This window comes from Ruditapes philippinarum, unplaced genomic scaffold, assembly GCF_026571515.1.
Source record: "Ruditapes philippinarum isolate M1 unplaced genomic scaffold, ASM2657151v2 ctg1591_1_1_1_1, whole genome shotgun sequence".
In the NCBI taxonomy this organism is placed as follows: domain Eukaryota; kingdom Metazoa; phylum Mollusca; class Bivalvia; order Venerida; family Veneridae; genus Ruditapes; species Ruditapes philippinarum.
In genome coordinates this window covers 107,746-122,500 of record NW_026853943.1, presented here as the reverse complement: position 1 = coordinate 122,500, position 14,755 = coordinate 107,746, and the positions used below count along the sequence as shown (strand labels likewise).

The following is a 14,755-nucleotide window of genomic DNA, read 5'->3' as shown; positions in this document are numbered from 1 at the left end:
CGTGCTCAGGTGAGCTAAAAAAGAATTTACACCGTTTGCCGGTACCGACCGTTATATCTAGCTCAAAGATAACTCATTACGGCAGTAACGAGGCTCTGTCGAGTTCTGCGGGAACTTGATATTCCCGTCTGTGACGACAGCAGGTCTTTGATTTTTTTTCTTGCATATTACATGTTACTCCTATTTCGAACGGAAATAACAAAATCACGTCTAATATGGGAGTGTCAGACGGTTTTACCAGAACAGATGTAAACAATGGAAATTCCTGTCTGATATGGAAGAAAATGAGATCTTGCCTTCAACAATGTAATTGTCTAATAGTAGTAAATATCATTATCATATTAAAAACGGCGATATTATATATTTCCCCCAGAAATTTCATAGAATTATATATACACATACAATGTATCTTGTTTTTAACAACAATAGTTCCCGAGATATAAGTTTAGTCTTAAGAACATTTAGTAAATTTTCCTATCTTTTTATGATTATAACTTCCCTTTGAAAAGTCAAAGTGACATTATTTTATTTGTTTAAAAGTTAAACAATACATTATAATTTAGTTCTAATAAAATTTGATATACCTTTTAGAAAATTCTTGTCTTGCGATGTATCATTGATCCATACTTTCCATAAGTTGTAATTATCGTTATAAATCTCGTTTCCATGTGGTGGGTACATGTTATTTGGATAGTAATCGTGGTTTCCAAATGTTGCGTATATTGGAGTGTTAGGGAATTCGTTTTTCATCAGCTCAGTGACGTTTCGTACCAGTTCTTCATTGAGGGCAATACTTAAATGTGTGTTGTCAACATGTGGCACAGTGTCCCTGTAGAAATAAAAGAATTCTGAATATCTTTATTTAAAAAAAAACATTTGTAAAGAAGGTTTTGTTAACAGCATGATGCTTTTAAGTGAATGCAAAGCGAACTTTATTCTCAACAATTAATGACCGATACTGATATGAAAGGTAACGATAATTTTGACGTTTGTTATTTGTGCTTTTAAGCATGCAGCATCAGTGATTGAATGTTTTGATATCCCAAAGTTTGAATAAATTGAATTCAGCACATTTAAACATAGACCGGTATATAATACTAATTTATGGAAACACTTTAAAATCTGGATTATTACAAAGACGTAAAATAGCATGGAAAGTCATTTATTTACCCAGTCCAAAGCATAAAATCAACATCGCCTTTGATGTGTTTTATACCACTGATTGTTTCCTGCACAAGTCGCCATGGCGAGTCACACCATTGGTTGCCAAATAATCCAGGTTGACTTATATTCATTCCATTACAAGACAACTGGTCAGTCCAGTATGAAAAATCCCAATGAAAGTCGGTGACATGCCAGAAGTAACCCACTGTAGTATAAACAGATAAGTAGATATCCTTAATTAATTGAAAGTAAATACTGACGACATTTTAGTGTCAGCTGAGTCAAAAGAAATTAAGCATGCTATAGATGTATGATATTTTTTAAAATAAATGATTTGTTTAATGCTATTAAACTTTCTTTGCACTAATATGTAGCAAATGTTTTTTTTTTGTTGTTGTTGTTTTTTTCCTTTTAAACGATAAGGTATGTTTCACTAGCAATATAACGGAATGTCGTACAGAGTACATATTTTTCTACTTTTTTGTGTCATGTCATTAAAATATTAAAATGGCAAAACGATTTTTAATGTTGTCTGTTATGAAATTTAACGCCCCAAATTATTTTTTTATAATGCATAGGTGTTTACAATATTTATTCACTTAATCTTTCATTAGAAAATAGTCTTACCGTCTTCTGCTGCAACAGACGCGCAGACAAGAAAAATACAGAGTTTGTTAAGCATTACGTTTGTACTGCAAGGTGATGTCAGCAATATAATAAGCTGAATATATAGGCCTGACAATGCTATATATGTAAGTGTTTTCTATGAAGACGTGATCTATATTTAAATATCTTATCTCTGGACCACATTCCATTTCAATTTTAACATACATGTATAGTTTTGACACAATATAAGATTTTCTGTTTGTTAACTTGGTACGAATTCATAAACTATTCAACCATTCTATAGCTACTAGCTTGTAATATCCCGCCCTTGAAAAATTTATGCTGGTGATTGAATGTATAAATTCAAAGAAGTGTTTTAAAATGGTGTTCCTTGCACATTAATTATTTCTTACACTGCCTCCAGACTTACATGGTAATATATTTACCAATACTGATATGCGGGATTTTAATAAAGCATCTTAACTTTTGTTGATTTAGGACTGGTCGGTTTAACCATTTAACAAGCTCTGCAGACATACTTACAAAGTAGGAAAGACGTACGCCATGTAATTATTCGTCTTTCAAATTGTACGATTTCTTTTTCAAAATTGATTTAAACAGTAACTTAAATGTCACAAAATTACGTTTAGTAAAACATATCAATTTAGGGAAATTTATGTCTATAAATTGAATGAGGTATGTACAAATAAAGTTTTGTTCATCCATGAATTGATTATTTCTTAAGCTATTAATAGATTTATGAAATAGATATACTTCAGCAGTTATATTTAAACCATGTTTAAATAATCTCTTGGCTGTTTAACAGTTTATCTTTGTATGTACATTTGATTTATATATGGTAAATTTAACAACACGTAAATTCCAGCTTTTTGCGAAGCAAAAAATAGAGGGAATTTCCCTTGTCTATTCCGCAGTAAAGGGAATTTCCCTTTACTTTACCGCGATGTGACAAAATATTTGGAAAATCTACGTTTCTTGTTATAGGTCAAGGACATGTTTATCGCAACTTTCGTTTTAATCCGCGAACGGGGAAGTAGGTCAGCATAACAATATATATATAGTGATGTAAATGTTGTGGCATTAAATATTGATATTGATTTTTCAATAAAACTTTTTTTAGCTTAAAGTTGATACTGTTTAAGATTTGCATGCTTGGTTGGCGATTATACATGTACATTGTATGTACATATTTATTTTAAGATACATGAAATGTTAAAGTTATCGTTTAAAAGGTAAAATTTTAAAGGGGTGGATACCGGACGGGATGATGGATATTGACAACGAAATGACAAAGCTTGATGGGACCTCTATAAACATGGAGGATCTCGGTTAGTATATTAAAATAAATGTTGTACAGTATACAGTAACTTGCAATTATTTTATATAAACCAGGGGCGTATCCATGTAAATGATTTTTTCACGGATTGGGGCTGGGTCATTACGATATTATATTTTCTGAAGCGATTGAATAACATGTAGTTATAAAATGATTTTTATACTTATATAACCCTGTTTTAATTTATTCCAAGCGTTTGGTGATACCTGATACTGTTAAAGTGGTAATTTCTTCAAACAATGTTTATATTGTTGTTAAATAATGTTGTTTTTCATTTAATTTGACAGATCTAGCTTTTGATCAATGGGTACATACAGAACGAAGAATCACAATAACCCATTGTGCCCCGGATAGTTTAATGGCAGAACAAATGAATGAGAAGGATACGGTACTGTGGATAAAAAAATATTGAAAATATTATAACAATGTTAATATGACCTACGGAGTCATTCCCCTTGAATGTCTCTAATTTTATCTGAACTTTTGTCGTTTATGTAATTAAATTCGATGTTTTGTATAATTCAAGTAAATCTTAATTTATATTTGTTTTTATTAGATTTATGTATCATTAAAATAAATTCATAAAGTTATTTTTTTACAGGTTTATCCAATTACACGGTATGTAAGAGGCAGGGTTCTCCTGTTGTCAAATGCAAGTTATCAAGCCTTGCGATTGCTGAAAGATCTTTTCACGCAGATGAACTACACCGTTAGAATTGAAACAGGGAAATCTGAAAAAGTGAGCATGCAACTTGAATAATAATACTTCAAATTTATTATTGTTATTTGAATGCTTATAAATAATTATCTTCTTTGGTATGATTCTCTAGATTTTAAGAGAATCATTTGTTAATGTAATTGTTGAATTAATTTGATAACTTAAATTGCAATATTTAATTTCACCTTAGGATTTTCATTGTACAGTTTATTGATGCAGGATTCAATAGCTTAACTCTAAGTATCAATAATTTAATTCATGAATTACATTAGGATATTCGTGGTATTATCAATTCGGAAGCACACAATGAAGACAACAGATACGTAGATTCATTTGTCGTGATAATATATGGAACACCAGACGACTTCGAATTTGACTACATACCAACAACTTTAAATGACGAAAATGCACCACTACTGAGAGGAAAGCCTAAGCTTATATACGTAATAGGTGAGAATTCTGCATTATAGTATATCAATAACATTTTATTTGCCTCGTTCCTTCGATCATTTTTGAAAAGAAAAAAAGAGACTTATTTAATTTAATCAAAAACGTATTTTGCTTGGCTTGATTGTGATGAAAGTTTGCAGCATATTTTGACAACTCACGGATATTCTTCCTGAATTCAATATAACTGAATATTACTTATGTCAAACATGGTCTTGCTCGTAGCCGATTCTTATGTTGAGAAGGGGAAATAAGAAAACCACCAGAACACCGCTCCCTTTTAAAGTGTGATAATAAATCTACCACAGTTTTTATATGAATGCCATATTAAGGGCAACGTCATTTGTTTGATTTATCGAAGACATAGCAACTTCAACAATCTATACTAATACAGTAATATATTTTAATTAATCGGTTGTGCATTTTGAATGAAATACTGTTTGCGTCTTTAAGACTTGTTATAACCTAGTAGTGAAGACTTCATTCAAAACAAAATATTTTCATAGGCTTGTAATGAATAAAAAGCTGTTACAGTAATAAATTGCCCACTTAGAAAAAAATCTTCGTTTCGGTGTTTATCTTAAATTAAAATGTTGTATATGTAACATAGGTGACGATAGTATAGTTAGACAGATAGAGGAGGTTGGAAAAAAGAACCAAGACCCAGACTTTTTGTCGGTATCGACAGGTGAGTGTAAAATGGTCTTTCAAAATAAACTTTAGCAACATCTTCATACTTGTTCAAATAAAAATAATATGTTTAGGTATCAATCATTTGTTACGGTTAAAACTTTTTTCTAAATAAGCAGCCGTTTTGAAAGTCAAAATCTTACTTCAAAACTTCCCTGCTTTCTGGATAAGCGTAATGCTTTATATAAATCAATTTAACATTACCGTATATAATGAAAAACATAATTTGAAAAGGACAGACTAAACTTTTAATTTTTACTTCCGGCTAATGTAATCATTAACGTATTTGTGGATTAAGTTTAAGTGATTATTTGCCATAACTATGCCATATTTTATGATGTTTCTTTATTCTTCATTAAACGTCATGTTTTGTTCTGCATATTATGATAATCCATTGTTAGGTGAATTGCACAATATATTGTATTATCACTATCGTCCATAATTAAACCCAGTCAAACTGAGCGTCGTGTACTGAGCCTGCAACACTTTTAACAGTTATGTTCTTTCTTTAAAGGTTCCATTGTATTCATTTGTGAAACTAAGTACTTACTTTGTACAATTCAAAGAGTTCAACATATTTTTATTTTTATTATCATCATTCTCATATATTCTTTTCAAGGATTTAATGGAATAATGTTCTACATATTTATTCTATGTGAGTTTGCACATGAGCTGTCTGCACAAAACATTTGGAAACTGGTACGTAGCACTTAGAACTGATATTTCCTACACCTTCGTTTTCTTTAAAATTCGTTTCACCGTTTGAACTATTAATGTAGGAGCCGCTTCAAAGATTTTTGTGTTACTGAAAAAGCCCAAATAAATGATACCCTTTCCTATTGTAGTTACCACAGTATTATTATCTGTTTAATCGTAGAAATAAAATTAACTTTTACCATATATTTGTGTTAATTGAATTCATATGTTCTGATCTATTCGCTGATTTACCTTAACAGATGTTACAAAATGCAAGCATCCATAGATTTGCAGCTTCAACACATTACACACTGAAGAAAGAGTTTTACTTTTTCCCTGGACTAACTTCTTCAGGTAAATATGAAAATAATAAATATATCAAGCCTTTATCTCTTTGTTCAAACTACATATAAATGAATGAATGCAAAACATTATGAACGTTAGTCATATAGCCTTTAACATAAGTCTGATTGAGTATGAAATGTATATATACACTTGTCATATGTGCACATTTGGTTTGCATTTATATGAATATTTATTGAACGAAATTTAAAGAGAAGCCATTAAACAGAGGCATAATTTGAATTAATTTAAATTTAGATATCAGTGTTTCTCGTCGAAATTGAGAAAGTTGTTTTTGGAGACTAGAAAGGTCAAAATAGCAGAAGTTTAAATCTTGTAACGTAAATAGAAATAGGAAAACTGGTTGGTATTAAAGTTTTAATTAACACAGTTAGCTAGAAAATTTTTTATCATGTACTTTTTATTTCAAGTTAATCTTATGGCCGTACAATATGAAATATAAAAAACTGTTATATGAAAGGAACATATTTTTCATACTTCTATATGTAAATCTCAGTTTTTCCTGACGAAATTGAGAAAATGGACCCAGAAGACATGCAGTTATACACGAAAATGTTAGAAAAGGGAAAAGTAAAAACATATAATATACGACTGATGTTTGTTGGCTTGTATGGCGCGGGAAAAACGAGTACAGCACGATGCATTTTGGGACAGAAAATTGATGACGTCACAAGTACTGACGGAATAGATGTGCATACTGGAAGATGTAAAGTAGATATCAGAAGAAGAAAATGGGAGATATACAACGGTAAAATGCATTTACATTGTAAGATTGAAAAATGTTTATTCAAGTATGTTTAAATCCAACTGATTTACTACCTCGAAAATAGCTATTCTGACTGACACGGAACAGGAATTAGAATTAAAGCTGTGTTTTTAATCAGTGAACGTAAAAAACCCACAATACTTGTGTATATTTTATTCTTACAGATACACCAGAAAGTTTGACACATAGGAAATTGAAGGATCTTCACTTCGCTGACGAGACAACACAGGAGCAGCTTCCTGACATTAAAAACCTAGAATTTCGAGAGCCAAGATTACAGAGGGGAACGAGTGAAGACAGCCCAAGTGCAATGGAAATGGATGAAGACAATGACCATACTTCAAAGTCGCATAGAACAAGAACTCTAAGCAATAAACGGTCAATTGATGAATGTGATGATGATGACTTGGATGATGATGCATCTAGCTTAGCGTCATCCAGTGCATCTACTTCATCGGTTACAAGTGAATTTCGACGAATGAATGTAAGTATCACTTGAATTCGCCTTTGTTAGAGGGCGTTAGATATGTTGCACCTTTGAAAAACTTTACAATGAATGGCTTATCCAATGAAAGGTTAAACATATTAGATATGATACAATTGAGAGATCCTTACTCTAAAAAAGGAGAACAATAGAGTAGCCACATTATTTCTGTCCCGTTAGAACTTCCGTCCGTCCGTCAGAACATCCGCACTCACAGGATAGTAATTATGTGGCTAGCTATAGAGAGACAATAGGTAACTGTTCTTTCTCTTTGATGTCATTCATTCCGTAATGCATTTATGTGGCTATTTTCTTTTGTGTGGCTAGTAGAACAATAGAGAGAACAAAAGAGTAGCCACATTATCACTCTCCTGTTAGAACGTTCGTCTGTCAGTCAGTCCGTCCGTCAGAAAAACTGGATCCCGCAATAACGCAAAAAGTACTGAAAATATTTTTATGAAACTTGATATATGGATGGATGGCAGTATTGAGATAATGCACGTCTTTTTTTTCTTCCTATGTTTAAAATTCTGATTGCAATGGCTACAAATAGACTGAAAATATAGGAAAATTAACACATAACCTGGATCCAGTAATAACGCAAAAAGTACTGAAAATATTTTTATAAAACTTGAAATATGGGTAGATGGCAGGCTTTAGAATATGCACGTCTCTATCCTTTCTTCCTATGTTGAACATTTTGGTTGCTATGGCAAGAAATAGTCTGAAAATATGTCAAATTTATCACATAAACTAGATTAAGTGATAATGCAAAAAGCACTGAAAGTGTTTTATGAAACTTGAAATATGGGTAGATGGCAGTGTCTTTTTGTTTTCTTCCTATTTTGAAGAAATTGGTTGCTATGGCAACAAAAAGGCTTAAAACATGGCAAATATAACAATATTTGTGACAAGTCGAAGAGAACTGAAATTTTATGAAACTTAAAATATGGATTGATGGCAGTATAGAAATTATACACATCATTTTAATCTTGATTTTATGGAGTATTTTTAGAGCTATCATGGCTGGACCTCGTCAAGATGTCTGATTCTAGTTTTGTACGCTTTTTCACTATAAATTCTTTATTCTTAAACGTATTTACTTCAAATATAAGTTTCTGGTCATCAACCACATCATATGTGACAAGGTTTACAACTCTAGTTAGAATTGGAAAGGTCAGGGATCTATGGATACATGTACTTTATGGAGAAGGAAAGTAGCACAGCACAGTTGTTTCTAATAACTGTCCTACTAATTTTCATGTATTCAAATGATAAATGCCATTGATTTCTCCTGAAAAAAAAATACTCAGCACATATTGTTCATTCTAATACATTAAATATGAAGTAAAGAAAGATTTTTTATAGTTAACACATTTATCCCGAGAGAGTTATAATCAATATTCAATAGAGTGAATAAATTAATATATCTATACGTCTTAAAGGTGCGATCAATATCATCAACTTCATATTCTGACGATTTTGAAATTGTAAACGATGAGATGGGAAGCATGAAGAGAGCTCGCCAAGCCCTGACAGCTGACACTCCAAACAAGGGTTTCAAACGTTACTTTATAATATGATTACAAGACAAATATTAGATACAATATATGTGTTCTGTCTTTTTTATTGAATTCAATTTCTTTCGTGAACTAAATTAATCATAAAATATAGCTAACATTTAAGACCATAAGGAAAAGATTGATCCATCAGTTTAATGCTTCATCTTTACATTGAAATCAAATACCATTAATTGTTCTTCATTAAATATGTATTTCCAGATTAATAAAAAAGTGTAGTTTTAAATGTCTATTGACATGCTTTAATATTTGACAGTATGACAATGAATGTTTAGTCAATCATTGGTTTTGTTGAACATTTCTTTTGAACTGATATCATTTGCAATATTGAAGGAACACAGTACCAAGAGGCTCTTGTCTCATTTTGGGACTTCGCTGGTCAGTTTGTTTATTATGCAACTCATCAACTCTTCTTTAGTCCACGATCGATATATCTGCTTGTTTTGAATATGGAGGACGATCTTCAGAAAACATTAAATGATTGGTATATGGATATAAGAGGAGAACAATCGATTGAGACAAAGGGTATATATTTACCACATCATTTATCTTTCTTTTCACTTAACTGTTAATTCAGTTAGAATGATACGCATTACCTTTCTACATTACGTTATAAAAGAAAGCGATTAGGGAACTCTCAGCTCGAGGATTTATAATTCGAGCCTTTCTTGAGTCATTGTCATATATCTTTATATGACACCACTGCTAGTTTCAGTTCGTGGGTCCGAGAAGAATTTAAAAAAGTAACTTTGATAATCGAACTTCAAAAAATAATGTTTAAACTACAGAAGGCTTGACAAAATGCTATCAGATAAAGTAAGAAACAATCACCTTTTATCTAAATATTTACTAAAATGTGTTGAGAATCCTTATGAAAGGAAAAAAGTTCAACATTTTCTTTTTTATCAATTGAAGGTGGGATCAACTTCTGGCTAAGATCTATTTTTACATATGCTAAAGGATCGTCTTCTGGAATACCTCCTATTGTAATTGTTGGTACACATGGCGACAAACTGAAAGGGGTAATTTAATTGTTTTTCATATTTAACATTTTATGAACCTAATTTTTCTATGATAGCTGACTGTTCTTAATCATTTTTATAGTATACTATTTAAGAAAGTTTTAAACAAACTATAGAAAACACGCATAAGTATATTTTCTTTATTAATATATATTACTGATTATACAATTATCTATTGCAGAACGATGCAGAAAAAATGAAAAAAGGAAAAGCGTATTTCCGAAAGATTAGAAACGTTTTCCAAGGATCACCACACTTAAATAATATTCGGCATGAATTTTTCCTTTTAGACAACACAAAACAAGACACAGAGTTAGAGAGATTAAAAGATACAATATTATCTATCTCAGAAACAATGCCGTACTGGGGAGAATTGATTCCAGCGAAATGGCTTGAACTCGAGCAAGTTCTTGATGAGAAGCGATTAGAGGGGAAACCGTTTATAACTATGAAACAACTTGTTCAACTTGATAACACACTTGCCAGTCCATTGAAAGATAAAAAACAGCTTCAGCTTTTCCTCAAGGCGCATCATGATACGGGCTCTATTATCCACTTCGGTGATTCTGACAAATTAAACAAGTTCATCATTCTGCAACCCCAATGGATCATAAATGCCTTCAGAAGTCTCATTGGCGCAACAGATTTTAGAACAAAGTATGGAAATTTACAGAGTCAATGGGAAGAATTCAATGAAAATGGAAGACTCACATCTGAGTTTGCAAGGCAAATTTGGAAATTGGATGAGGAAAATAGCTTTTTAAAAAATTCTGATCTTCTTCTTGATGTTCTGGAGAAACTAGATATCATTGCAATGGCATCAGTACTGACTGAGGATGGTGAAGCTGTTAGAAAACTGGATTTTTATTACGTTCCATGTATGCTCAAAGAAATCCCACCAATCACCTTACTACAAAAGCAGGAAAGAATTGGATCGTTCAGTACACCTGTTCTGTGCTTGAGCTTTTGTAATGACTTTATGCCTCCCGCAATCTTCTACCGTGTTGTGGCATTATGTATTGGCAAGTGGCCAATAGCTAAGAACGGAAAGAAGATTTTGATGTATTGTGGTTGTGCTGTGTTTGAGGTTAACTACGGAAAAGGAGAGGATCTTCATAGACTCTATCTGTTTAGCAAACAATCAAAAATTGGTTTGCGAATAACAAGATACAGTTCAAAGAAAGCAGGTATGGTTGATCCAAATATTTGTGACCGGGTTCGTCGCTTCATTACATCGGCTGTGAAGAAAGAGTTCATGCGTTTTCAAGTTGAACAAAGTTCAGAGGAAGCACGCTATTTTTCTTATGAATTACAATGCAAGGAAACGACTGAAGACGATATTTTAGATGAAGGATTGCATAATGAAAAGGACCTATTAAATGCTGTAGGAACAGACTTCTTCTGCGCCGAGCACTCGGACAAAACTGACCCCCACTCGTTAAAGCCAGTCGAAATGCTTCATGAATGGTTTAATGGAAAGGTAATATTCTAAGATAATCCTTCTAGAATATTGCTATTAAGTTGACATAATCTCTCATGACTTCACTTTTTATTAAATGATATATTTATATTTTCTATTCCATTTATTTTCAGATCCCTCGAGGCATTCCTTTGGAAGGTCCAAGTGTATTTGGTAATGGTGTTTTTAATTATGGTCCTACTAAAAGTTACAATAAAAAATGCGATCAGTTATAATTTTTAAGACCTGAATTTGTAATATCTATTTAATATAATAGAACATTATTAATTAAACAGTGATTATGTTTTCTTTGGATTTTATTGAATGTAAACATAAAATAAACACTTCAGAAAAATATATTATAATTACATTGTCGTACTTACAGAAAGTTTTTTTACTAAAATATTTTTATAGGATTTTGTATCTAATTTTGCTAAAACATTTATCTAAGAAACGATAATTGCGCTTATCTAGATACATGGGTCGTAAGATTACCAGAAGAGTTGAAGCAAGAGTATATAACAGAGAAAACATTGTCGAGACTGACAAATGCAATCGGGAAAGATTGGAAAAGGCTGATGAAAGTTATGAATGTCAAGGTTTAAAACTTCCATTTTAATCTCATTATTTTATTTTATAAATACATATAAACATGTCATTTAAACCATATTTTTCAGTTCAATACATAGGAAACTTTACCATGATAGCTCTATCAATAAAGATTCTAAGCATCTTGTATCTGACATGCTTCATGAAACATTTAAAGCATAAAAGTAGCCCTTCCTCACCTTTTTTGTTTCGGTTTCCTTTAAGTTTATATGCATAAGAGCAATATAAAAACGAATATAGTTGTTATAAAGATATATAAGTATTTTTAAATTATGTTAAACCATTAAAATCATTATTTTTATATAATTATTGAATGTAGGATGTTCCAGTTGAGAAAATAGAAGAAAACTACCCTGAAAATGAAAGATATCAGAAGTTTCATGCTCTTCGCCTATGGAAGTCAAATAAAGAGAAGGATGGCGGAAGAACATCTAATATGGATCTATTGCAAGATCTAATGAAGGCTGCTAAGGAAGGCATAGACATTGACTTTGAGGAGGTTCAGAATGTATTTGACGAGATTTAACTTAAAATTTAATATTTGAAATTGGAAATATTTCTTTTGTCAAAATTAACATTCGTATGTATAACATAGATATGATATCAGTTTGGAAAGAAAGAGAAAACATTTTTATTTCAAATTTGTAAAATATTGTTCCGTTTAATTGTTTACCATTATACGAGTTAAGAAATCATAAATGATAATCTTATGTTTTATTCGATTTGAGTTAAATTCTTTCTTCAGTCATTATATAATTATCTATTAATTTAATATATATTACAAAAATAAAATTGTTTATTTTGTAAATTGTCTAATTTCTTTTTGCACCCGCAAATAAGCCCTTATATAATAATTATGCAGACCAATGGCTACGTCCTTTTTGGCAGCCGTACGCAGCCACGGACCATTCTTCCTTGTTAACGGCAATTGTATTCTTTTTCAAATGAAGCAGAACACCAATTTATTGTATCGTTGTATTTTGACAGGAAGATTGTTGTCTGAAGTTATACCAATTTACACATATTTTTATTCTACAAAACGTTGTTTTTGATTAGTTTGGTACCCTATATGCCCATAACTGTTGATTTTTAATTACAAACAGGTAAATCAGCGCCACATATAATTATGTTGTTTTTTTTATAACAATTGCATCTATATTTGTGGTCAATATTACTTTCGATTGACTGCTAATTGCATCACGGGAGATTCCTCATATCATTCGAAATTTATAGTAATGTCAATCAAAACCAATTGATGAAATCTAACAAATTTGTGAAAGAAGGAATATAAGAGAGTTTATGTTGCAGTATGCAAAGGACGCTAAGACATTCCATTATGGGCCATCGATTTCTGGCATAGCAAAATACTAGATCATAAAGCCTTGAAATGGGTATGCTAAATCGCCTCAATTGATTTTGTTTGATTACACAAATGCACATATTTTCAAGGGCAAAAAAGATAACATTTTTAGGGTTGTTGAGTGGGTTAAGTCTCACTAACACCGAACAGATCATATGGCGACTTTCAAGCTTACTAGTGGCAAGAAGACCTCTGGTGCCCCTCCGTGCATTATTTAATGCACAAGCAGGTGGTTTATTTTGGTAGAATCATGGACTTTCTGTCAGCTAGCTGGATAGCTCTTCACATGAAAGAATCCAATGGCAGGATTCGACCCAACAGCGGTAAAGGGCAAGTGGTTTGAAGTGCAAGGGATAAGATAGGAAGGTAACACGGAAGTTATATTGGGGAAATAAATACTTTTTGTTGACAGCTGTCTAAAGAAAATGAGCGAATGAATTAAAGTTCTGCACATAAATTATTGGTATTGACATACATCAAATATATTAGAAAAAATCTGGTAGTCCGGTCATGTCAAAGCAAACATTAGTGAAGTCCCTTTATTGTTCGAAGTCGTCACAAGGTAATTATTAACACATTTAGGATGGGTAAGCATAAAGAAAATATTTTACTGTTTAGGCCTATCCCGTGTCCTATGTGGTTTTAAGTTGATTTGACAAGGAAATAAACCTTTATTTTATGATAACGAAAATGTTTAATAAGATAAGATTTGTCATACTTTAAACGTCTTAATTTAATATTTTTATACTAACTGAACGATAACAGACAATAAAATAATGACCGACATTTTTTGATGAACCTTTATCAATATATTAAAAACTAGTACATGTACATTTAAAAATACACCAACTCAATATTATCTCACGTTTACCTTTTTAACCAGAGCACTTCAAAGGCGGAGCGATATACGCCCCCAATGTTAATTTGTTTGAGTAATAAAAAAGTTTATCTTTTAATTCAAGTAATGACTACAAACAATATTTTATTTAAATTATCCCTGTGATTATATATGACCTCCTAGGAAGAAGCATTATTTACCCAAAGTGCATGTGTCATCTACCTTAGTCTACTTAAAGCAAGTGACTAATGATTAATAAACCGTAGAAATCTACAGCTTGATACTACATGCCAACTATCTAAACTCTTAGCTTTGTAGTGTCACACAATATGAAATAAATGTGTTTTTCAATATATGTATATGTTTATAAAAATCAACTGATCCCAGGGCGGGCCAATATTAACCCCAGGGACAGGATTAATATGAGTTTTACAGAGGTGCACAAGGTAATGCTACACGCTTAATGTATAAATTTTAGACATTGCAGTTTCACCAAAATATGACTTAAATATGTTTTCCTATACAAAACCATATTAACTAAGTGACTACCGGGGCAGGGCAAATAGTGACCCCAAGGGGTATGGTTACAAGTTATA

General features: G+C 31.6%; 2 protein-coding genes across 2 annotated transcripts in view; one reads left to right on the top strand and one right to left on the bottom strand.

Annotated features, from left to right (window-relative positions):
* LOC132738470 (acid sphingomyelinase-like phosphodiesterase 3b) overlaps positions 1 to 1,947 on the bottom strand; it is a 6,653-nt gene extending 4,706 nt beyond the window's left edge. Inside the window, exons 1-3 of the mRNA XM_060725975.1 lie at positions 1,792 to 1,947; positions 1,171 to 1,369; positions 585 to 829 (exon numbers count right to left, since the gene is read on the bottom strand). Of these exons, the coding sequence (XP_060581958.1) occupies positions 585 to 829; positions 1,171 to 1,369; positions 1,792 to 1,846 (499 nt within the window). The 5' untranslated portion in view covers positions 1,847 to 1,947. The remainder of the gene's footprint in view (positions 1 to 584; positions 830 to 1,170; positions 1,370 to 1,791) is intronic.
* Positions 1,948 to 2,768: 821 nt separating this feature from the next.
* On the top strand, positions 2,769 to 12,769 carry LOC132738466 (uncharacterized). The gene is made up of 16 exons (XM_060725970.1): positions 2,769 to 3,119; positions 3,415 to 3,515; positions 3,729 to 3,866; positions 4,118 to 4,295; positions 4,903 to 4,980; positions 5,602 to 5,681; positions 5,939 to 6,032; positions 6,538 to 6,789; positions 6,972 to 7,291; positions 8,737 to 8,848; positions 9,205 to 9,396; positions 9,787 to 9,893; positions 10,075 to 11,373; positions 11,487 to 11,526; positions 11,827 to 11,951; positions 12,281 to 12,769. The coding sequence occupies exons 1-16, from the start codon at positions 3,056 to 3,058 to the stop codon at positions 12,485 to 12,487; spliced, it is 3,387 nt and encodes a 1,128-aa protein (XP_060581953.1). The 5' UTR covers positions 2,769 to 3,055; the 3' UTR covers positions 12,488 to 12,769.
* The last annotated feature ends 1,986 nt before the right edge of the window (positions 12,770 to 14,755 follow it).